The sequence below is a fragment of the Natrix helvetica genome, assembly GCF_964273705.1.
Source record: "Natrix helvetica genome assembly, chromosome: 2".
In the NCBI taxonomy this organism is placed as follows: domain Eukaryota; kingdom Metazoa; phylum Chordata; class Lepidosauria; order Squamata; family Natricidae; genus Natrix; species Natrix helvetica.
Window position 1 is genome coordinate 191,009,589 of NC_138552.1, and position 26,427 is coordinate 191,036,015.

General features: G+C 37.8%; 1 protein-coding gene across 3 annotated transcripts in view; it reads right to left on the reverse strand.

Moving 5' to 3' along the window:
• Window positions 1-22,364, reverse strand: part of GOPC (golgi associated PDZ and coiled-coil motif containing) — a 34,855-nt gene extending 12,491 nt beyond the window's left edge. The window contains exons 1-9 of one of the 3 annotated variants that reach the window (XM_081944574.1): window positions 21,780-22,364; window positions 14,405-14,569; window positions 13,427-13,450; window positions 10,125-10,300; window positions 8,614-8,779; window positions 8,192-8,287; window positions 7,704-7,868; window positions 5,963-6,140; window positions 5,213-5,425 (exon numbers count right to left, since the gene is read on the reverse strand). In XM_081944574.1, coding sequence (XP_081800700.1) covers window positions 5,313-5,425; window positions 5,963-6,140; window positions 7,704-7,868; window positions 8,192-8,287; window positions 8,614-8,779; window positions 10,125-10,300; window positions 13,427-13,450; window positions 14,405-14,569; window positions 21,780-22,115 — 1,419 coding nt within the window. In that variant the 5' untranslated portion in view covers window positions 22,116-22,364 and the 3' untranslated portion in view covers window positions 5,213-5,312. Of the gene's footprint in view, window positions 1-1,028; window positions 5,426-5,962; window positions 6,141-7,703; window positions 7,869-8,191; window positions 8,288-8,613; window positions 8,780-10,124; window positions 10,301-13,426; window positions 13,451-14,404; window positions 14,570-21,779 lie in introns of those variants that run through there. The other 2 variants (XM_081944573.1, XM_081944575.1) reach the window with 2 other exon arrangements.
• Between the last annotated feature and the right edge of the window lie 4,063 nt (window positions 22,365-26,427).

The window sequence follows — 26,427 nt, forward strand, 5'->3', positions numbered from 1 at the left end:
TAAAATATACATGCAGTAGGCTGTGGATTTCTCAAAGGATGTATTTTTTAAAATAAAATACTGTTAAAGCCTAAGTTATAATGCTCAGGCAGCATCCAGTCGAAAACAATGATAAAGTATATTAAAATCAGTATTCCCTTGACTGAGTAGAGCAGCTTCAACACATTAAATCAGAGCTATGCAATGATACTGGTGATGGCAAATGGCAAACATTTGGCATTTACATGAAATATAATGGAGTAGCAGGCAAAAAAATTATATTCACTCAACTTCCTTTACCAGATTACTTACTATACGAGGGCCAGTCTACCTAGTGTTTAAAGCAGGGGTGTCCAAACTTGGCAACTTTAAGACTTGTGGACTTCAACTCCCAGAATTCCCCGGCCAGCAGAGCTGGGGAATTCTGGGAGTTGAAGTCCACAAGTCTTAAAGTTGCCAAGTTTGGACACCCCTGGTTTAAAGCATCAGGCTAGAAACAGGGAGGCCATGATTCAAGTCCAGCCTTAGCCGTGAAAGCCAACTAGGTAATGTAGGGCCAGTCACTCTCTCTCAGCCCAATTTAGCTCACAGCGTTGTTGTGGGGAAAATAGTAGAAAGAAAGGGTACCCCGTTTCCCCAAAAACAATACAATATTTTCTTTTGACCTCTGAAATAAGCGCTTGGCCTTATTTTGGGGGGAGGTCTTATTATTTTTGTGGCGCTGTGAGGCTGCGAGCATGGTCACCTCATGGCTGCTGCTGTGATGCAATATTTTTGGGGAGGGCTTTTTTTCAGGGGAGGGCTTATTTTAGCCCATGCGCTCAAAAGCCCGATTGGGCTTATTATCCGGGGAGGTCTTATTTTCAGGGAAACAGGGTAGTAGATATGTTCACCTTGAGTTGTTTGTAAAAAATAATAAAGGCAGGATACAAAGTGAGTGAACGTAATAATGCAGGAGTCAAAATAGGATGTGCATTCCGCTATGTTGCTGTGAAAAGATGACTGAGGAAGTCTAGTTCAAGGTTGATACAAAATCATGAATGCCTTACTTGATGTGAATGACGATGGCATATTTTGTACAGGAACACAAAGCAATGTACATAGTTCTTCCTTTTGTTTGTCCCAACCTGCTGGGATGAGAAATAGCAACCAGTCCAAAGTTGTGCAGTGGGCTTCCATGGCTGAGGATGGACTAATCAGATCTTCCCTGCTCCTAGTCCAACAATTTAGCCACTATACCACAATGGCTCTATATACAGACAGGTACTAATTGTTTAGTAACATTGTTAATTATCTAACAAACTAATTTAAAAAAAAAAACATTTTGCCAACACCCTGATCAAACCACTATTACCTTTACCAAAACATGAAGAATGGGTAAAACAGCACATGATTTATGGAAGGCAAGAGAGTCCCTCTGGCTTCTCTAGTTATGCATATCAATAATGCATTCGTAATGCCAAAAGACTGGAATAGTTCTATTATTGCCCCATTTTTGATAAAGATAACAGCAAGGGACTTCCAATTATCATTTGATTAGCCTCCTAAGCATTCTTATGCATCCTAAACTAGAAATTATATATACCCTTTCTGTTTTCTAAAGCTTCTGGATGGTCTAGAACAGGAGTGTCAAACTTGTAGTCTGCGGGCCAGATGCATCACGCACTGGCCACGGCCACCTCCGGTTTAGCAAAGGGGGGAAAAGTTGCGATTCCTTATGTGATGACGTGTCATCGCGAGTTTGACACCCCTAGGCTAGAACGTGAGAAAATTCTAGTCAACAAACAAGAAAACATTGGGAAAAGACAATCAACTGGGGACCAATGTGCTAACACAGGGTTTGTAGCAGGGAACTACACAGGTATCTATACCAACTCCCTGTATGTTGCCTTTGCTGACTGAAAATCAATCTTTGATCCCCTCACTAGAGAAAGATCATTTTATTACTCTATAATCAGAAGTTATTTCATTAATTAAATTGCTGCAAGGAAATGCAGTTATGCAAGTCAGATGTGATAGCAGCGGCTAGTTCTTTGCAGATATCTCAATCCAGAAAGGTGCGAAATAGGGTTGTATTCTGCCTCCCCTACACACACTTCTTTTTCAGTATCTTTTTCAGTTACCAAAATCTTCATCACTTTAACCGAAGCAAAATCTGAAATGTAATAATAAATAGCTGTTTGTGCTTTTCGATGCTGGTGATACAGCCATCATTTATCTAAGAATGAAAAGAGGAATATGGATCATAATGGATTATTCGAGGAAAGAACTAAAACTTTTTTCCCTAATTGATCCACAGTGATGTATATCTTCATACTACTTTAAAAAAATGTAACTGTATTCGGAAGAGAATCCATAAAAGTTTGATTTTTAACATTGCTGCAGGAAGGGGGGGAACCAAATTACAACATAATAGAAACATATGTTTGGTAATTGTATTTCTATCTAGTCAATTTTCTGCTGATTTAAAGATGAGCACGCAAATTTATTAAAGTAGCATTTTAATGAATAAATTAACTATGTAATATGGCGTTTCTGCGTTCCGACAGCCACAAACACACAATCACACATGGTCATGTGATCACATTTTGGGCACTTAGCAACCGGCTCACATTTAGAGCCATTTGCAGAATCCTGTGATCATGTGACTGCAATTTTTTACCAGTTTGTGTAGCATTTACTCCTGTTTCCAGCAAAACGTGCTCATTAGTGAAATGGGGTTTGCTTAATGACCACGACAAAAATGGTTGTAAAATCAGGCATAGTCATAGGGTGATCTACTTAACTACTAGTCCAATTTACAACCATAGTTGCAGGCTCAAATACAGTTGTAAGTTGAGGACTAGCTGTAAAATGAAACAATACATTTTTTCATATGCAACTTCATATCCCAAAGGCGCTTTTTTCAAGAGGTAACTGGACTTGAGGCAATTAGAAAAAAAGAACCTTTGGGGCACATGACCTGTATAATTGAGAATCTCCATTGACATTCTATACATTTTACAGACTCATTGCCTAACTGAAAATCCTGGCTTTCCTAGGAAATAAGTATTATGGTTAAGATAATTTTAACATGAGACATTCATTAGGGCAGCAATTAAAATTTACTGCAAATTAAATACAATTCCATGAGCAAGTGAGTGAAATGATGCACAAAAGTTATTTTATGAGCAACATTATAAATGGCAAAATATTTGCATACAGTATTTACATTTTAAAGTTCTCTATAAACATGTATATAGTGCACCTAGAAGAGACATATTTAACTGTGTTCCATAACACAACATTTTAAACATTGAACATAAGATTAACTGACATTACATTAAAGGTCTTTTTATACGTCCTCCATTTATGTACAGTCAATAGAAAAAAAACCACTTACAAAGTTTCATGTTACATTATTTCCACTCTCAAAATACATTTTTAAATATTACATTTCAATTGCCTGCAGGAAAGTGAATGGAAAGCAGGCATTTCATGCCTTATCCTATAATTTTAAAAAGCTACATGGTTTTTAACCATTTGCATACAGAGAGTGTGCAGTTTTAATAAGTCACATATGTATACATTTATATGTGGGTGTGTAGGTATGTAGGTATGTATACACACATGTACCTAAAACACACACGCACACATACACAGCAGTACAAGAATTTAGCCAAGACAACCCCATTAATACCAACATACTCTAAAAGTGCCTTGAGCATTTTCAGGTTTTGGAACATTTGAGTTTTTAAAAAAATAATACCAAAAATATAGTTCTGTGAAGTATCAGGGCTTTAATCATTTTTCTGCTAGTTCTGCACGGTCCTCCCAAGGTATAGAATATGCTTGATTCTCCCTTTTCAGAGATGACTCGTGTAAACGTCTTCACGTAACATGACATGAGTCACTGATAGCCTTGTGACTACTGATTACTAATCTGAGTAGTGATTATTAATCACCCATCATCATCATCGCAAGTAGAGAACTTTACCTAGAATGGCTCTACTCACGGAATGGACCGTTAGCTTCTGACAAGACTGCTACTATAATTTTGCCTGCAATGTATGATCGGTGCTTGCCAACTATTTATTTTGGAGATGACTTGGCCAATGATTACATGGCCAACTACCCCACATAAAACTGATGACCAGCCATTAACTGTTAATTTACAATGAGACAGTGCTGCTTACTATGTGCCCAATAAATTGCCTCTTAAGTGCCCAATAAATCATCTCATGTGAACCTCCTGCGAGAATTTTAGTAGCAAATTTAAATAGCCTTTCCTCATGCCGTTATTAAAATCTCCCCTCCACAATAATCACTAAGAATACAATCGGATAGAGTGTGAATAGAAACTGAATGATCAGTTTGTAGTCATCTACAATATGATCAGGACAAATGTGAAAGTGGGCCCTTGGAACAGCCCAGAGCTAATTTAAGTGAGCTATGTTTTACAACTTTAGAAATAGACTAGAATTGCTAATCTATGGAACATTGAATTCCCTCAGACAAGCTAGTTTCTATATGACATGTGCAGTGATTATAAAGTTATTGAGCAGTAGGATGAACAACTATATGAATCCAACCTTACTCAGCTCAGAGAAAATGGACACTTGTACAATTTTTAAGGGCAGATTTAAGTAAAGTAAGTTCATTTCACATTTACTGTTTTTTTTTAAATTACCATAATATTCTGCTTGATGCTTTAGGAATATATTCAAATCCAGCATTGACAGGCAAGAATATTTGAAAGGAGAAAACTACATATTCAGAGCTAAGTAAGATTACTTCCAAATAAATAATTAATCGTTATTTAAAATCTTACATGTGCATTTTAAAGCAAAATATATATTTATTTTGAATATTATGAAGTTTGATTGGTTGGTTTTTGTTTTTGCTTTTTACCTTCCTGCAAGGTGTATTTTTAAACTGTTAGCCATTCTTATTTGTTAGCTGCAGCCTATTTTATTAGCAAATGGATACCATTTTATTTGTTTTTGGTATATGTGAGAGGAATCAAGCATTACAGCTCCTCTGCATCTTTCTATACTTGCATTCATAGGTACAATCCAAAATGAACTCAGGAGAAGTCTTGGAGGGAAAATAATACTTTGGTGCTAAAATTCATGGGCAACTTTTTCGAAAAATGGGACATTTTGCACATTTAGACTTGTTCATAATGAAGCCCTGAGGTAACCAACCAGAACAGATTTGTTTTACACACAATGGTAACACAGTGTCTCTTTACCTTATGAACAGTCCTTCATTGTAATTTTCTGTGGCATTTATCATATAGAACAGCCCATGAAAACCCAACTTAAAGGAGATACTAGTCCCATTCAGAGAGGTTAGGCTAAGCTCTCAGAAGACTGGGCTAGTTTAGATACAGTCTCTTCAGTTTCAATTGTATTCCCCAGGTCTCCATTTTCATGGCCATCAATACTTGCTTTCTTATCAAATACTGTAAGAAAAAAAATAATGAATGAAAGGAGCAACTTTTTTTTGACAATGATCAATGTTGCCAATATTTGTTCCAAGCACCGTCAAAGATAGCATAAATCCCAAAAGAAAAAAGAAATAGATACACATATACTTTAATTTTGAGATACTATGGAGGGCATATAAGGGCACTTTGATGTTACAGCACCCAAGAGAAATGACAATGCACTACAATTAAAAAGACCATCACCTTTGCTTCCTGGAATAAAAAGAAAGCTTGTTTCGCTGCTGCTTTAAGAATACTTTTAAGAGTTCTGGGTAGAGAAATGATTAATGCCTTTCTGATGAACTCTTCTTTCTGCTATTTATCAATCGTGTTGCGTTATTGAGGTGGCAAAACCTTTCTAAAGACAGACAATCCTAAGTGTAATTGGTAAATAAATTTAGTAACATGCAGGGTTTATTTTAATTAACGTTTATCAAAACAGATATATGAAAACCAGAATAATTTCAGTCTGATCATGTTCACGTTTATCTGTGTTTCTTTAAGAAACTTTACCTTGTAACGGTTTATCTCCACTTCCATCTTTTCTACCGGAAGCACAATTGCTACCTTCTTCCAATTCATCAAGATACAAACGATAGCGATGTCCACTCTCATCCTCGTATTCTACGTTTTCATCGTCTGAGTCTACTTCAGGAGCAACGTATACAACTTCAAATTCAATTTCTCCTCTCTAGAATACAAAATAAAAATCATCTTGTTGCTGAAAAACAGATAATCTGATATATAAAGCAATGGAAGAAATCCTGAGCAGTCGGTATAAAATACACTGAAATCAATTTATACATGAGCATCTAAAACAGGGGTGTCAAACTGGCGACCTGCAGGCCAAATGCGTCAGGCACAGACCACGTCCACCCCAGCTCCACTAAGGGAAATAACGTCGTGAAACATCACCTGACGGCAATGTGATGCCGCAAGTAGGACACCTGTGCTCTAAAAGAACAAAAACAACTGAATTTTAGATGTTCATGTCCACTGTGATGAGCAAGCTATAAGCAAAAAAAAAAAAAAAGTAAAATAAAATGTGTAGCTCATCTGTCATCTGCTCAAGCACTGGTTTTCCCCTCTTAATTTAAACATCAAGCAATGGATGGTTAGAACCAGAGAAAGTATGTGATAAAAGAGCAAAGAAAAAAAAAGACTAAGAAAGATTAAGTTGCAAAACGAGACGTCTTGAAATAAATACCTATTCACAATATTCACTGAGGGACCCATCAAGAAGCCTTTTTTGTTTTTTCTGAATTAAAAGCAAGAAATGCATGGATTGTTGCTCAGCTTTACTTCTGATCTATGGGAATATTTTGGGGGATGTGAGCAGTACGCATGAAATTTATTTAATTTTTATGCGGCTCAATCCCAAGTTTACAATATAAAACAATATAAAAAGAATTCAGTTAAATCTTACTGTGTCAGTTAAATCTTACAACAAATGCTTGTTGTGAAAGTTTTCCAGATTTCCTTGCATGCCAGAAGTGAAGAGGCAAGGTACGTCTCCGATGGCGGCATATTTCCATAATAGGGGCCAATATTTAAGACCTTTCTTTTCCATGCATGTCTCATTCCCTCCCCCTACTAAGACCAAATTATTCCAAATAATTTGTTCATGAAACCAGAATTTCAAAGAATTTGGATGATTATGAAAAAAACAAATACAATAATATACAAACCTCAATCCTGTTTACTTGATTTATCCCTTCAGAAATAGATTAATAAACTGTACATTCCTTCTATGGAAGGGAGAGAGAATGTCCTTGAAGGATAGGAGGAAGAACTGTTACCAAGGCAACAGTAATATAAAAAGGGCCTGAGCCTGGGCCAAGAAAGTAACCTGAGAAAACATTTCCTGTCAAGTCCCTCCTTAATTCACATGAAGATAAAGGGAGGGAGGATGAAACACATTCAGACTTGAAAGAGTGATGTCAGCTCTACAAGATAGACCAGATTTAAAAAGCAATGCCACATAGATCGGTACTATATTGCAACAGAGTTTTGCAGTTGGAGAACCATACATCTACATCCTGGTTTAGAGTAACTCAAGAGTTCTTGGAAATTCTGGTTTCACAGATGTATTTAATAATAGACAATTACCATTTTCCATAACTAGAAAACATGGTAAATAAAACACACCTCACATATTGAAACTGTAAATAAATCTTCTGGTATACTTACTCCAAAAGAATAGGAAAAATATAGGTATAGTATATGGATTTTCTATTAACATACACAAAATTACCTGTTGCGAAAGAATAGTTACAGCCTCTTTGTGTTTGGCGTCTCTCAGATTAACTCCATTAACTGCCAGAATGGCGTCTCCAACGTGCAGACCTCCACAGCGATCAGCAGGCTGACCCGGATGGATTTCAGAGACCAAAATGGGAACACCATGCTCCTTTCCTCCCTATCACACCAAGATTTAATACGTCAAAAATTTCTTCATATAAATCAGAATTCTTCACATTGTTTTTTTTTTAATGTAGAATTTATACTGCTACAGCAAAAGCATAATTGCTACTCATTATTTAATGCATAAACACAATTAGGAAAGCTTTATATTTTTATAGTGAATTACAAATTTTGCGGTTTTGATTAGAATATTAATATGGAACGTTAGCTAAATAACATTGGCTAGTATAACATGAAAGACATGCAAAGCGATATTTTTTTTAAAAAAAAAACATCATTTCTGAGACTAGAAAAAAAGAAAATAAATTTAAATATTACTGTAATTGAAATGCCTAGGCCTTCATGATCTTCTTTAACCAAGAGAACTTTTCTGATTGGACCAACACCTTGGCTCTTCTTTAAGGAATCTGGATTCTAATTTAGAAATTAAAACAATATGAAAAAGTGTATGTAGGCTTTTGGAATAATTATAAAATAGCAAATAACAATTCATTATCTTTTTGTTTAGTCTAGCTTTACTTAGATACTGTATGTTCAGAGTCATTATTTCTAAAAATTTAGCAAGTACTGCTCTAATTAAGTTTTATCTTAAGAATATGAAAGTGAGGGGTCTACTAAGATTCTCACAGGTAGCTGTTGTTCTATGTTTTATCAAATTTATGGGATCAAATATATGGATATACTCAATATGAATCATCAAAAGCCAAATTATACGTAAACAAAACCTAAAATCAACTTACATGCCCTGGGGGTGCTTGCATGGGTCGTTTCAGATCATTTCGACCTCGGCATGCCCTGATTACAGTTTTGTGCCGGTGCAGATGGATTTCAGCTTCTAGCTGGTTCCAAAGTTTGTCATGGGCAGGTCCTTTCATATCTCTACCCAACAACTGAATTTGTTGAACCCTGAAAATAAAATGTGATATATATATATATGTATCTCCAAATACCACCCATGCCTGGCCCAGCCCACCACGCCTGGCGCTCCCACCACACCCCTCCCAGGAGTCTCCACGCCGCACATTTTGGATGCGAGGTAAGTGCAGGGCCTGCGCAGAGGCTTGGGGAGGCTCGGGGAGGGGGAAAAAACAGGCCTCCTGGAAATTCCAGAAAGCCAGAAATTGACCCATTTCCAGCCTCCAGAGGGCTTCCGGAGTCTGGGGGAAGCCATTTTCACCCTCCCATAGGCATGAGAAAAGCATCTGGAGCCTGGGGAAGGTGAAAACGCCCCCTCCTCATGGTGCAGGAGGCTAGCTAGGCCACGCCCACCATGGCCACGCCCACCCAACAGCCGGGCAGAAAACCCATTGCTGAAATTTTTGAAGTCTACCCGTCCATTTCTACCTCTATTATCCAACCATTTATAAAACAAGTCCCATGTTCAAAAATACTCTGTATCTTCTTTTTATTTTATCTTTAATGTCAATCTGTCCATTTCTGCACAATCTAATTTTTTTTTAATGGCATCTTCTTCTCTTGGTGTTTCCTCATTTTTCCAGTACTGTGCAAATGCAATTCTTGCTGCTGACTAAACATGTAATATTAAACACAAATTCCGCTTATCATACTTTTCTGGTACTATAACTAACTAAAATATTTATGGCTTATAATCTATATGCTGCTTTAAAAAATTTTTAACCAGGTATGTATTTTTGTCCAATATTTCTTTGCTTTCACACATGTCCACCGCATGTGATAGTACGTGCCCAGTGCATTAACAATAGTTTTAGTGAGAATCACATCAATGGCAGGGAGGAGAGAGCAGGGTTTAGAATAAAGGAGTTGGCAATATTTTGTGCAATTGTCCAACTGCTTCCCTCAAAGGGAAGCACTGGGGGATTATTATTATTTTTTGAAAGTTTTTTCCCCACAGATTTCAGCCCGATTCAGCCCATTTTCAAACTTGTTCTTTCTTTTGCCATTTTCTCCCCCAAATCAAATTTGGACTTTTGTTTGATGTATTGGTGCTAAAAGGCAGCTGACTAGCTAGATAGCGGATCCTGTCCTCCTCATGTAATTTATTTCCGTTTTGAAAAGAATGAAAAAGGCTATTGGACTTGTCCACAGCTAAAATAGTATGTCCGTGGTCTCACTCTTTTAGAGACAACTACATATTCTCCCACCACAGATACTTTAAAAATAAGTCCTTAATTATAAAAGCTGGAATTTTTATAGCAAATTCTTCCATATTCCGGGTGCATTCTCATAAATAGCTACAGTATATGGTAAGTGCTGTTGTTGTCAAAAGTACCTTCCAGCTAGTTCTTTATCTAAATATTTAGCTGCGAGTCTGGCTCCATATACTTCAGCCTGAAGCACAGCTATGTGTCGACGTAGAGCCTCATTTTCCTTCCGGAGCAATTTCACTTCAGCTTCAAGTTGGGCTTCTTTCACCTTTTCTTTCTTGCTGGCTTCAAGTTCTCTCTCCTGTAAAAATTAAACAAGTTTCTAATAACTTCCATCACAAAATTAACAGCCTCACTCTATATATATGAATAGTACTAATACATCAATGGGTTGTTCTTGTTTTTACAGAAAATTACCTGTGACACAAAACTATGCGTAACTGAATACTGCACTTTTGACAGTAAACGCTCTTTACTAAAAAAAAATACTCTAGTAACATAGTAAAACAGTTCTTCATCTAAAAATAAAAATATGCAAACCTCCACAAAACATTCGATAATCTAGCTGCCAATTTCTCTGTAGAACAGAAAGCAATTTGGCAGAAAATCTGAAAAGCTTTTTGCTTAAAAATAAATAGCTATAAATTATAAACATGTGCCCCTTAAATCCTACTATGCTGTCTCACTTTGGGAGAGAGAGGTTGTTTCTGAGAGGGATAAGTGAAGCCATTAGCAGCATACACCAAAAGTGTATGTAGACCCCTAAAGCCTGAAGGTCATTCTAGCTACCCATCTAAAGGAAGTGGGGTGCCTACATTTGGCTGCAGAGATACAAAAAGACACCGGAGTTAGATGATCACGTTAGTGACAATGTCACAGACGTAATTTTACACTGCATAGGAGAAAACAATGGTAACCACTCTTTTACCAAGAAAACCACAAGTTAGGCAATATAAAATGACTGATAATATGGCACCAGATGATGCCAGACATCTAGTTGCTGATGCTAACATGCAGGAAAAGAAAATCTAAAGCTGCAAAGACAAAATTACACTGAGAAGACAGAACATAACCATAAACATAGGGAAGCACAACACAGTGAATGATCTACACGTTAACATCTTTGGTATCGGTGAATTAAAATGGATTGGAATTAGACACTTCAGTCAGAAGATCATACAATTTACTTATGATATAAAAAACTTGAAAAACAAAGGACATAAAAAACAAAGAAGGAACAGCATTGCTTTCATAATCGAGATGGATATGGGAAAGAGAATACTCAGGTAAGAATGCTGTCAATGATCAAATAGTATTAATTACCATATTTTTTGGACTATAAGATGCACCAGTGTATAAAACGCACCAAGATTTCAAATAGGAAAGTAAGAAAAAAGAGTTTTTGCCTTGCTCCAGCCCTGCTGAAGCCTGCAGAGTACTGCTGGGGGCTGAGGGAAAGCAAAAAAGCCTCTGTTTTTACAAAAAACAGGATGTGGGGGTGGGGCTTTGGGAGGCCAAAAATGGTTGTATTCGGTATATAAGACGCACCAACATTTCCACGCACTTTTAGGGGGTGGGGGGAAAGGTGCGTCTCATACTCCAAAAAATACAGTAGATTTCATAGACAACCTTTTAATGTGACAATTATCCAAGTTACTGCTGCAGTCACTGATGCAAAATGAGAGATTAGTGAATGTTACAGACAAGTCCAATCTAAAATTGATAGAACATGCCATAAGGTGAGTTGCCTATGATGGAGACTGGAATACCATATAGTTGGAAATAGCTAGGGGGAAATCATAATTGTATTATGTGGCCTAAGAAATAGAAATGAAGCAAGATAATGACTTAAATGTTTCTGCCAACCCAACCAATGAAAAAAAAAATATTGGTAACATAGTCTTCAAACAACCCAAACAGTATTTGTCTACATAGACATCACCAGATGGAGCACATAAAAATCAAACTGACTAGTAACAAGGAGATGGAAGTTCTTAGTTCAAACAGAAAAAAATATGGCAAGGGACAGATCATGTATAAGTTCCAAGTAAGGTTAAAGTGAAGCACAAAGCCAACCGGTTTCTACAATATGATTACCATTTCCATCAGGAATCATTTTGAATTCCTGAATTTCATTGACAATGAACCAGTGGAACAATGGAAGAAAATTAAAGCTGTTAATGATGAATGTGAAATAAAACTGCCAAAGAACAGGAAAAAAACAATAGCAAACTGTGTATCAAGACAGATGTGGAAATTGCCAAGAAGAGAAGAAAAGCCACAGACAACAAAGACAAAAATCTCAAAAAACAAGTATATAAAAATACCTTCTAGAACAGGGGTGGTCAAACTCACATTGTCACGTGATGCATCACGACTTTTTCCCTTCGCTAAACTGGGTGTGAACAGCGTGTGCTCCATCCGTCCCACGGGCTGCAAGTTTGACACCCCTGTCCTAAGGTAAAGATAAAGGTTCCCCTTGCACATATGGGCTAGTCGTTCCCGACTCTAGGGTGTGGTGCTCATCTCCGTTTCAAAGCCGAAGACTCAGCACTGTCCAAAGACATCTCCATGGTGTTACCTTCCCATCAAAGGTGGTGCCTATTTTCTATTTGCATTTTTACGTGCTTTCGAACTGCTAGGTTGGCAGAGGATGGGACAAGTAATGGGAGCTCACTCCGTTACGCAGCACTAGGTATTCGAACCGCCGAACTGCCAATCTTTCTGATCAACAAGCTCAGTGTCTTAGCCACTAAGCCACCACGTCCCTATACCCCTGTCCTAGAATATTCAAATATGTCTCAATTTGAATTTTTCCATGAATTACTTTGGAGATTCTGATAATCAACAACATATCCATACATATATCCATACATCCAACTGTGTAATTAGGTAATTAGGTTAAGTCATGAAGCTAATGTTTTATGAAGACAAATTACCTAGAATACCATCATCCAATAACAAAAAAGAGAGAGAAATCACTTCATCTATATATTATTGAGACCGCAAAACATTAAATACACCAGACAATTATTCTTTTAAGAAACACTTTGTTTTGCACATGTTTTTGAATGACTGTCTACCACACTGTCACAGAAACTTTTGTTCAGAGTTTAAGTGAATCATGTTGCTATTATAGGTAAGCTAGATTCCAACAAACCAATCGCCTGTGAATGTTTAAAAAATTTCAACTTAACTTCAATAATCCCTTCAAAAATTTTAGTTAGTCATAGCAATTAATATCAGCAATACAATCATGCATATTGGATAGAAGAAACATCCAATCAATCTAGCAATTGAACCCACAAGTAGTTGGCTAGGAAGTTACAGAAAAGCCAAAAATATATTTGAGATTAACTGTCAGGGCCAAAATATGTACAAAACTCCTTTGAGTTTAAATATGGATGAAGGCATCAAATGAACTTACCATATCCTCCAAAGAACAGGCAGACTTAAGATGAGAGAAAAAAAGTATCATAATTAGAAATATTGGCCGAAGTATCAAACTACAATAACCCTAAGCTTGCAATTTAACTATATAAAGTCTGGTGAAAAACTGACGAAGTGGAACTCATCACACTATTTACTTCATTTAATGTGGTGGTATCAATACTGTTATCCAAAAAATTACTATCTATATCTCTCATTTCCAGAATACAGTCTCAATTCATCAAAACAAAAGTAATAAGAATCATCCTCAATGAAGTATTTTCAACAATAGAGCAACCCCATGCAATCTTTATAGAGAACATATTCCTTTTCTAAGTTTATATTTCCTATATTATTAACTAGGACTGCAACATAAAGGTTAAAAAAATCCATTAAAACTAAAAATGGCACATCCATCTCTCTCTCCATACAAAAACTGCAGCACAAACAAGAAATGCAGAACTATTTCCCCTCTTTTTTTTAGGGTTCTCTCAAGAAGTGCACTCCTTATTCAAGAACCTTTAAGAAAATGAACCACGCATATTATGCTTTGAGGATAAGCGGTTAGAAGCAAACTGGGAGATAATTTTTATCACTGACACTGTTATTGAGTTAAGGAATAGAAAGGTATATAAGGGAAGATAGGTTGCAGTGAGAAAACGCCAAAAATTCCTCTCCACATCTCACGCTGTTGCCTTTTTGCCTTGCTATTATAACATTCTGACACTATCACATTAATTTAAAGCTTCTCATTTTACATGCTTAATTTGCACTGTAGTAAACTTATGTTGTTAAAGAAAATAGATAAATATATTAAAATGGCCTCGGTAACCTAAAGCAGACAAACCACATATACATTTCCTCTTGAACATCTTAGAATGGGCAAGGTAAAAACTAAAATCTGTAACAGGCAAACAAAATATTTTGATGTTTTTAAACTATAAGAATACTTTTTTTCTTTAACAAGAGCACTCACCAATTTTGCCTTTATTGCCCCGGAATCAACGTTCAGACCAGTCTTTGCATGAAGCTGAAGTTGAATGGCATGGAGTTGCAATAGTTGGTCATGTACTTCTTTTTCTAATACTGCCTTTTCAGCCCGAGTTTCTGTCAGTTCTGATTTCAGATCTACTAGTTGAGCCTGGAACACATAATGTCATTAAATAATTAACATCACTGAATATCTACAATACTCAGAAGAAATGTAATCCTTAAAGCAATACCTCTCCTACAGGTTTTTCTAAATTGTCACTATCCTAACCTTTTTTTCCCAATATACAAAAGTCAAATATCAGATGTTGATACAACTTCTTAAGAAGTAAAAGAGATTCCTCAACAAGGCAGATTTGCAAGTACTTCATTTGTGAATTAATTGAATTCACTCTATTCTAAAACTATCGCCATGATCAGCTATCATGTGAATCTTCGAAGAGGCACCATTAGTATACATTACTGTGAATGAACACGTAATATATATTGACCAACTTAGCATATTTTTCTTAAATTGCTTGTTTTCTATTGTAATAACTCATTGTTCATCGTAAACAATGCATGCTAACATTGATTTTAAAATACTGATTATAATTTACAAAACTCTAAATGGAAAAGATGATGATTTTATTCCTGAATTTGTTTCATCTACTCATTTACAAAACTTTAATAACTAAATCTCTATGCCAAGCATTATCAACTGTCTCAAGACAACCATTTCTGATTAGTTTTCTAAGTATACACTAAATATACCCTAAAGATTTTTGGATAAAAATCAGACATACTAAGAGATACACTAGGAGTCCTTGGACTGACTGATCAAAACTATGTGTAGAACAGTGTCTGTTTAAATTCCAAGTAAATTTAGAAACATTCTAACAGTTAGAACATAAAATTCTAAGGCTGTGAATGGTTAGTTTTACTGAAGCCTCACAAGCCAATAGGCTTCAGCAACACATTTGGAATTCAAATTAGTTATTTTCTATTTAAAATGTACACGGTCCAAGTCCTTGGCTACGACCTGTGTATTAACTTTATGAGCATCTAATAAACTTCAGGGTTTGAACCTGAAGTTTAACCTGAAGTATACGATCAAGTTCACAGCTTAAGCATCTTTCAAAATATTTATTTTATTTATACACTGCCCATCTTGCAGTTTGGGGCAACTCTAGGGGACTATATTTCAATATAAGTAGTAGATAATATTGATTTATTGTTTGTCAAACATGTCTGATATTATTGTATAATTACAATTAATGCAAGCTTGTGTTTTCACACAACTTATTTTTATTGGCATTCCAGATTCCAGTGTTCTACTCATTTACCCTGGGTTTTTTTTTTAAGATTATTTAAGATTTGATTTTCCAGTAATACTGAAATGGATAAACAGGAAAATTAATTTCAGGTGCACAGGAAATGTTGAACAAAATATGTAGGGTTATCATCCACAAATAGACTAAATCATATCATAATCTAAACAATAGCATCATGTTACAATGTATTATCATTTTTTAAATGTTGATTGCTCCCGTAGTTGTAAGAATGTAAAAAACAGACCTGCCTCGGAATAAATTGTGCTATAGTTTCAAATTTGAGGAAATATATTGCATAAATTTGTATTTGTCTATTAAGGATATCAAAATAGTGAGAATTTTTTTAACCTTTCAATTCTTTAACAGGGCTGATTTCCTGTGAACAAAATGTTGCCCATCACTATAAAGACATGCATATCTTTAATTGTAGAAATACAAGGAAAAGGTAAGTATACATTTTAAAGCTGTATTTCATTTTATCCTGTCCTTTATTACCAAGATTCATATGGCATGTCAAAGGGGTGCTGGTTAGTGCTTTTGGAAGTGCTTAAGCAATGAAAGAAAATCAGGAAAACTTAACTCATGTTCCATTTTTTTAAAAATAAAATTTAGGAAGCTGGTATTCACTATAAACATTTAGTTCTCATCAATACTAATACATTGCTGAAATCTCTTAGGCCACAATGTAAAATCAATATTCCTGCAGACAATAATAAAAATGCCCAAACAACAACATACTGTAGAACCAAAGAGATTATACTTGAAGTAGCAGCTCCCTTTTCTATCTTTGGTCTAATACTATAACTCTTCAAGGATTTCAAAGCAGGGATGTTGCAGATCCAAAATGATGAAAATGCTATAAAATGTAAAGAGTCAAATGCTTGAACATTTTTCAGCTTGAATATTTTTCAACTGTGAAAAGGTCACAGATTAATCTAAATGGCTAGAAATTCTAGGAACTGTAGCCCCATTATGTCAGAGTCAACAATTTAGGGATTGTATTAACATACTGACACTACAAGAACTAGTGTGAATAAAAACAGATAGTGGGACAGAAATCTTTTAGAGAAAGGCAGTATGTTTCATAAGATATAACATATACCGTATTTTTCAGACTATAAGACACACCGGTGTATAAGACACACCAAGATTTCGAAGAGGTAAGTAAGAAAAAAATATTTTTTGTCCTCCCCGACCGTCAGGAGTACTCTGCAGGCTTCAGCAGGGCTGAGGGAAGGCAAAAACGCCCCCGTTTTTCACCAAAATGGGGGCTTTTTCCCTTCCCCCAGCCCTGCTGAAGTCTGAAGGGTGTTTCTGGAGGGTGGGGGAAGGCAAAAACACCTCTGTTTTGGTGAAAAATGGTCCATCTTTTGCCCATTTTTCACAAAAATGGGATGCAGGGGCGGCACTTTGGGAGGCCAAAAATGGCTGTATTTGGTGTATAAGATACACCAACATTGCATGCTCTTTTTGGGGGGAGGTGCGTCTTATACTCTGAAAAATATGGCATTATTTAGTTAAAATATATAAATATATTTTATTTACCCATCATGTCATAGCATATACTAGCATATATTTTACCAGTGTAGGGAAACAAACTATCCTGATAAAAAATACAAAGGTACAGTCAACCATGGCCTTATTTTACTACAGGAAAATCCTGTAAATACAGATAATCCTCGATTTACAATAGTTCATTTAGTGACAATTCAAAGCCACAATAGCACTGAAAACAGTGACATGATCGTTTTCACATTACTTTGCAAATCCACATAATCATGTGATCAAAATTCAGATACTTGGCAAATGATTCATATTTATGACCATTTATGACTTTATTTATGACTGTGTCCCAAGGCACATGTGATCACCTTTTGTGATCTTCTGACAAGCAAAGTCAATGGGGAGGCAGATTCACTTAACAACTGGGTTAGTAACTTATCAACTGCAATGATTCACTTAACAATTGTGGCAAGAAAGGTCGTAAAATGGGGCAAAACTCACTTAACAAATGACTCCCTTAACAACAGAAATTTTGGGCTCCATTGTGGTCATAAGACGAGGACTACCTGTAGTAATATTTCAAATTCACTTGTTTGTGAACAATTAAACTATCACAATTTTTCATGTCTATTTTTTCTAATTTTCTTGGAATTGGAAACATATTTTTAATCATTTAGAAAAAATTAATACTTTATTAAGTTTCAACAACAGATAAAATACAAGGAAACAAAATCAGATAAATGTTGAGGAATTATTTTCTAATATGATGGCTGGATTCATTATGGTAAGTCAGGTCTGCTTAACCACACTGATTGTTGTGGAACCACATGGCTAAGTTCACATTATACATTAAAACTTAAAACTGCTGTTTCTTAAACTTTTTTTTCCCTCTCAGAACCTCTTCCTCTTTTAATAATTATGAAGGACCCCAAAGGATTTTGTTTTAATTGGTTACATTTATCAATATTCACATTTAAAAATTAAAATGGACGCATTCAATGCTGTGCCTCACAATTGTTTGATGGGATTTCAATATTTAATTATGTTTCAGCATAGGCTGACAAATAATTTTGTTTTCACTCATCCCTGAGAGTGTCATGAGGACTTTTACATCAATACTAAGACCACACTTTAAGAAACATTGCAACAAACTACCACATTAACAGAATTAGAATGAGAATGTTGAAATAAATGCAAGAAATGGGAAGGATCTTCTGGGCCAATGCAATTTTAGCTTGCATTATCTAAGTCTTTCTAGTTCTAAATTATCTTGACTCTCCTCTAGAAGTACCTAGGTAAAGTGATCTGGGGAAACCAAGATGCTGTTTCAGAAGAAATAATTCTAAAAATATCCCACCATTTCTTTTAGGGGTAGTTCTTTCCAGGTGAAATTTTCTGAACTACCCAAAAATTCTGCAATTATACATTAGAACTTTTCAACTATTACTGAACGATCATATTGAAGCTGATACTTTTTCTCCAATATGTTAATACCAATGCGTTATTACTTATTATCGCTGTATTCTTATATTTTTTTGCCTTTTGACAGTAACTACTGTCTTGTCAATAATTATACTTATAATATGGATTTTAGAGTTATGAGATTATAACATTCTAGTGAATAAATAGTATTTTGCCATCTCAATACTTCAATGTCTTCAGTCCTAATAAAATATAACGTTCCACAATATATTGAAATTATAGATCTCTATGAAACTATTCCTTATAGATCTCTATGAAACTATTCAAGTAATTGTTATTATACTTAGCACATGTTTGAAATAAAAATACAAATTATAACAAATGCATGTCTATTTATAACTTAGAAAAACAACTTATTGAAGATTGATACTTTTCACTTTGGCAGAAAGTCAATAAAGAACTAAGAAATATCTAACCTGCCCACTCATACTTAAAATAGTTCAAGATTATGTTTGTTTTTATCAGTACAGTATTTCTGCGAAGTAGTTGGGAACAGAGAAAGATAATTGATAAAGATAATTCATCCTCAATTTGTACAATTTTTCATGTATCTAGAGCAGAGGTTCCAATTCATTAACATTAGGACAGGTATAGGTAGTCCTTTTCTTATGACAACTGAGCCCAAAATTCCTGTTGCTAAATGAGACATTTATTAAGTGGGTATTGTCCCATTTTATGATCTTTCTTGCCACACTTGTTAAATAAATCACTGCAGTTGTTAAATTAATGAAACAGTTGTAAAATTAATCTGGTTTCCTCATTGACTTTGCTTGTCAGATCGCAAAATGTGATCACATGACCCCGGGACACTGCAGACATCATAAATATGAGTCAGTTGCCCAGCATCTGAATTTAGATCATGTGGCCATAGGGATGCTGCAACGGTTGTAAGTGTGAAAAACTGTCGCAAGTCACTCTTTTCAGTGCTGTTGTAACTTTGAACGGTCACTAAACAAACTGTTGTAAATCAAGGACTACTCTGTTCAGAAAATTAATTGTTCCATTAAAAACCTTACTACATTATAGCATTCCAAAAACAGTTACCTTATATATTGTTTCCGTCTATTCAGTACAGTATTTATGTCTACAAAATTACTGATTTTCAGGTCACTTTCTTTATTGCTTTTCATAATTGATGCAGTATATTAAATGGTGCCATAGTTCCACTACCAATTTGTCTACATAAATACGGTTGTTGCTTAGCAAACTTGATAAGAGTACTTACAGACCTTGGGAGAGTTTGGCTAGACACTTAAGTTATTTCCCTGCTGCCAAGTGTCCCTGGATGCTTATCTTGCAAGTTTATTTAACTAGTATTTACATTGATATTTACCACAACAATGAAAACATTTTTAACAGTGTGCTCTCTTAGGCTTCGGGACCTCAAAAGGCTATTTTATTTCTATTTTCCTTTCCCCAACTTCTGCTACAGCCAATTATACTAGGCATAATTGAGTTTTTAAAATATACAGAGTTCTACTGTAGCATGTTTGTGTAGAACAGCTTTTTAAAATTGGCAATACTTTTCTCCAGTAGCCTGAAGTAGAGAATATTTGACCTCTGAGATCTTCACAGCATAAATGCTTACTGCATCACTTAGTTGAAGGCCTCCCTGTGGTGTCAATTTCACAACACAAACACATTTACCACTCTATCCACAAAGGTATCTTCAGACAGATTACACACAGAGGCAGAATGTCAGCATTATCTTTTCTCTCACTATCATACAGCATTACTTCCTAAAATATCTTACTAAACCTAAGGGTCCCTCAAAAGTATGACTATTTGTTTGTGACACAAGGGCCACAGACTGGGTCAGAAGATTTTTTTAAAATCAGGATATTGTTTTCTTACACTTAAAATTACCCCAGGCTTGAATAGGCTATAAAGAGAGCAACTGACCCTCAAACACTAAGAGATACACAAAACTTATACTTCAAACATGATCACCCTAGAAAACAATGCTCAGAGAGCATGTAGGACCACTCATTTCAACCCTGAGCTACAAATATTCTCCTTTATTGGTTATACAGCCAATGACAATACAGGTAGTCTTCGACTTACGATCACAACTGAGCCCAATATTTCTGTCGTTAAAGGAGACATTTGTCAAGTCAGTTTTGCCCCATTTTATGATTTTTCTCACCTCAGTTGTTAAGTGAATTGCTGCAGTTGATGTCAGTAACTCGGTAGTTAAGTGAACCTGGCTTCCCCATTGACTTTGCTGGTCAGGAGGTCGCAAAAAGTGGACCATGTGATCTTGGCACATAGCAACCATCATAAATCTGATGGTTGCCATAAAGTTGCCCAGCGTCTGAATTTTGACCACACAACCCTAGAGATGGTGCCACGGTTCTAACAGAAAAACAGTCACCGGTCACTTTTTTCTCAGTGCCTCTGCTGTTAACTCTGATCGGTAACTAAATGAACTGTTGTAAGTCAAGGACTAACCTGTAATGTGTGTTTCCAAGACTGGGGAAATCACAACAGCAGAGATTACATGATGTTACATTCCTTCCCCGCCTATTTAACAAACACAGAGATCTATTTCCTATTTCAAAAGGGAAAGTGAGGGGTGAGGTCTCAACTCCTGTCAATGATTACTTCAGCTTCAACCACAACAATACAGGAGCACACAATAGATACAAACTCAAGATAACCTCGATTGCAGAAAATACCACTTCAGTAACAGAGTGGTCAATGCCTGGAATGCACTACCTGACTCTGTGGTTTCTTCCCCAAACCCCAAAAACTTTAACCTTAAACTGTCTACTATTGACCTCACCCCATTCCTGAGGTCTGTAATAAGCACCAGCATGCCTACCGTCCCTGTCCTAATGCTTCTTTTTATTCGTATCCATTTCATGTATCCAAAATCATGTTTATACTTATATATGTTATCTAATACATGCTTGATGAAATAAATACTATATGTGTGTGTGTATGTATGTACGTACGTACGTACGTACGTACGTACATACATACATACATGCATCCTTCCCGCGGGCCCACGATCTCCGGGAACCGCCCCCCGCCCCGCTTTGCGCCCCCCCCCCAATTCACCTCCAGCTTGTGGTTGATCTGGGACACCGTTTGCGCCTTGTGGCAGAGTTGGGCGAAGCAGGAGCTCAGGCTGGTCATCTTCTGCCGGCCTTCGTAAGTGATGTCCGCCTGATCCGGGTCAATCTCGCCCAGCAGCAAGTCCACATCCACGAACGCCTTGTCGAATTCCTTCTCCAGGACTTCCAGCCAGCGGAACATCGACAGCCCGCCGCCACCGCCACCGCTTCCACCGGGGGAGCAGGAGGTGGAGGAAGAGGAGGAGGAGGAGGCTGCCGCTCCCCCGCCGCAGGCCCCGGAGCCCGATCCCCCGCAGGAATCCACCCCCACGCCGGACATGACTCGCGGGTGGTGGTAGCCTTGCGCTCCTGCCCCCGACACGTTACGGCCCAACCTCGGCAGGGCTGCGGGACGCGCGCTCGCCCTCAGCGCTGGCGATACGAGACGCGGCGGCGGCGACGTCCTGCCTGCCCCGAGACGCAGGCGGAGAAGGAACGGCGGCGATTAGAGAAAGCGACTCGCTCTCGCTTTCTCCCGGGCGCATGCGCTAAGAAAACGACTGCGCTTCTGTCACCCCGCCGGCGGCTGGAGAAAACCCGCCGTGCGCGAAGATCGGCGATCGGCTTCTTCGGCCTGCCACAAGACAGCCGAGTTTGCCAAGGCAAAGTGTGACGATGCCCCGATTCGTCGAGCGGGGGCGGCGTTCCCTTCCGCCTTTGATTTAAAGCCGGGGAGGGGGGATGAGGATGAGAGAAACAAACGGCGCTTTTGAGCGGCTAGGAAGGCTGCCGGGTCAGCGGGTGGCTTTTGGGGAAGCCCACAAAAGTATTTAATTTTAATTTATTTATTTTGTCTAGCATGTATAAGATAAAACAGAGGTTTTCAAACTTTGATTTTTACAGTCTTTCAAAAAAAAAAAAACCGGGCTCGTTTCTGTGGCAGAGAAGGGCTGACAATCAAGTCTGAATTTTATGCTGATTCAAGAACCAGTGAATGGCATTTTTAATGTGGCTTTCTGATTATGCTCTAAGAAACTACTGCTCAAATCAATCTCCACAATCACATAGCAAAAGACCATCACATCTCCTTTCTGCTAGTGTACCTATGGTACATCAGTTTTAATTGCAGTGGGAAAAGTTCACCATCTTTCACTAACTATCTTTTAGAAGATTATTTTGTTGGTTAAAAAATATAGCAAATTAAGGAGCCAACTTCTTGAAATATAAAAGCAGTAGAAATTATTTAGAAGTGTTGTTGAGAAGCTAAGCTAAAATAAATAGAAGCTAGATGAAATAGTGTCTGCTATTGATTTCCCAACCAAGATAATTTTACAAAATCCCCTCCAGCTGAGTTTAATGGCTAGTGACAACATGGTCACATCCTTGCAGTGTTTGTGGTAGAAATATGGCAGCAGTTTGTCATTGCCTTCTTCTAGGGTTCTTTTTTTTAATATAATTTCCTCATTCAAAGCTATTGCCTTGAGATTTCCTGATGTCCTTGCACCCAAATACTAAGCCCAACACTGCTTCACTTTTTCAAGGTCAATAAAGGTTGCCCCCTGCTCCAATGTTTTCCAAAAACAAATAGTTAACCTTTCAGGGAGGATCTTGACATCTGTAAGGAGACTAAAAGCCAAGTATGCTGCTTCGATTAATTGACCTACAAACAATCAAGCTCAGAGAGCATCAAGGACTCCATAATGGTAAACTGTTGAGGCAGACCAACCTGTACATTTTTTATATATTCAGGGAATGCAAAATGCTTGCACTAATAAAACATGTACGTTATATTTTCTCTGTACTCAAAACACTGTATATAATGGGGGAAATACAGCTCTTTGTCTCCATTTTCTACAGAACAATTATGATTGCAGAATACAAATACTGTATACCTTTAATTATCAATCCCTGCTTTTCACACTTTTAAAGCCTTTCCTAGAAATAGAAATAGCACTTATACATTGCTTCACAGTAATGTACAGCTCTCTCTAAGTGTTTTACATTATTAGCAAATTGCCCCCAACAATCCTGGTCCTCATTTTGCTGACTTCAGAAAGATGGAAGGCTGATTCAACCTTGAGCTGGGCAGGATTGAACTCCTGGCAGTTGGCAGAGTTAGCCTGCAATATTGCATTCTAACCACTGCACCTCAACAGAGAATGAGTGAGTGAGTGAGTGTAAAAGACTTTGTTTAGCAATTTCAGTTGTGTAATAGAATGTTGCAATTCCAAAGAGGGAGGAGTAAGAGGCAACTCAGCTTGTATGTGTGCAAAATAGGGTGAAGACAACCCTTTTCTAACATTAACTGTGTATACTGTAGATCAGTGTTTCTCAATGTAGGCCAGTTGAAGACGACTGGACTCCAGCTCCCAGAATTCCCCAGCCAGTCCTGCTGTAGACAGTAGAGTCCTCAGACCAGGAAGATTTTGTCTATAGGTAGGAAACAATAATTTTAAAAAAAACCTCAGAAAAATTACCTGACAAATTGGGACCAGCAGCACAGTCACTAAGTGGGAAATCGCATAACCGTGCTAATGATTTTCCTTCAGCTTTGTTTTAGAGCATCAGAACAATATGAACCCAAACAACAGAAAAGATTTCTGGAACTCCACTTGTTAGATACTTGCTACAGTTATAATGGTTTCCACCATTATAACTCTGTTCCAGCGGGACAGAGTTGGTCGAAGGGTCTGACAGCTCCCTATAAAAGGGCTGCTTCTGATGGTTCGCCGGCTAAGGTCCCACTTAGACCAGCTACACCCAAACTATTCTGCCGCATCGCCCCCAGACTCCACAAGCAAAATTCGGAACTTTAGCATAGAGGATTCAGTTTACGCCCACAACTACGCCGAGGGAACTCTGTGGATTCCTGCCATAGTGATAGGCATCACCGGGCCTCGCTCTTATCTCGTAGAGCTCGAGGACAGTCGGAATTGGAGAAGGCACGTTGACCAACTCCGTGGCCGCCTCTCCAACTCCACTCTTAGGCAGCCAGAGGTAACTCCTGCATGAGTTAGCCAAAGCCCTACCCAAAAGGAGCACGAAGTCACTCCTTCCACAACCAACTCAAACCCAAAGTCACCGAGATACTTAGCTTCTTGTGTTGCAGGCCCGCAGCGAGCTCCGAGCGAACCGGCTCTAGAAGCTCCAGCCGCGGCCTGTAAAAGGTTCCAGGAGCTTCCACCAAGCGGAGCTGCGGAGCAAACAGGTCCGTTCGACCTGTCCAAAGAACACCCTCCGACTGAACTGCGCAGGTCTGGCAGAGCTACCAAAAAGCCCGCCTACCTGTGTGACTATGTTACCAGTAGGATTATTCCATCTAAGAGGAGAGGGGTGTTAGATACTTGCTGCAGTTATAATGATTTCTACCAAGGTCCTCTGTTCCGGCGGGAACAGAGGTTTAATCTCATTGGTCAAAGGGTCTGATGGCTCCCTATAAAAGGGCTGCTATTAGACTCAACCTTCGCTGGATTGTACATAGTTGCTACTGAGTTAATAAAGAGCTGTTGTTACCGTTAGCCTGTGTGTGCCTTTCCATTACCCAATCTAACACCACTCATGAGGAAAGTGTGTAAAAGAACAAATCTTATAGCCGTATTCCCCCACTCCATCCACCCACCTCCGCAGTGCTTATCCCAGTGCTGGAATAATTAGCAACAAGAAAATGGATGTTTGCATTTCCACTCATTTTAGAAGAATGGAATACAAGAGGATAAGCTGGCACTATGAGGAATATACAATGAAAGCAATTTGACTATTTGCCTAATGGCAAATAAAAGCCTTTACAGCTGCGGCTCCCAACCTTTTGGGCACCAGGAACCAGTTCCGTGCTGAGAGGTTTTTCCGAAGACAGAGGGGGTGTGGTTTTGCATCCTACCTACATCCCATGGATGGGGCTTTGCTTGTTTGCGCTGCCCGGTTTCTAGCATGCCACAGCCTAGTATCGGTCCACAAAATCCAAGGGGTTGGGCACCCCTGCTTTACAGTACGGCAGTGTAAAACTAATAAAACTCTTGTCAATTACAGGGAGCAGCTGCAAATTCACGAATTGAGGTAGTAGAACTGAGCTTGTTAACTTGCAGTTAGCATTTTTGAGGGAAGTGCTGCATTCCAGAGAACTAGCAGCTCAGAAAGAAATATTTTGTTTAAGCAGTCTCTTCATTCTGCAGGGAAAGGGGGGTGGGACCCAGGTTAGGTACAGGATGATGCATACTGTCTGATTGTAATGGCAATCATAGACACTGTGAAGGTTGCAAATGCAAGCATTATCACAAAATGGATTTTTCATCACCCTCGTAACTTTGAATGGTTGCTACCTGAGTCAATTACTAAACAAGGTCTACCTGTATTCCATCTTTCTTCTTTTTGCTACTATAGTTTTACACTTTGTTCACTTGCAAGACCACATATCTCCAATGAATATGTCAATCCTATGAGACACACGGGTATGCTCTGGTTCCTTTCCATAAAACAATGTAATCTGGTGGGACCCAGGAGGTCTTCTTTGTCATGGCATCTACCCTCTGGAACAATTTACCTTCCTCTCCCCAAGATTAAAATAGTTCTGACCTTGAAGACCTGGCTTCCTCCACCCTGTGTTGAAGCTGGATGGTGCATAAACCTATCCGCAATGGTTTGGCATGGAATAACTA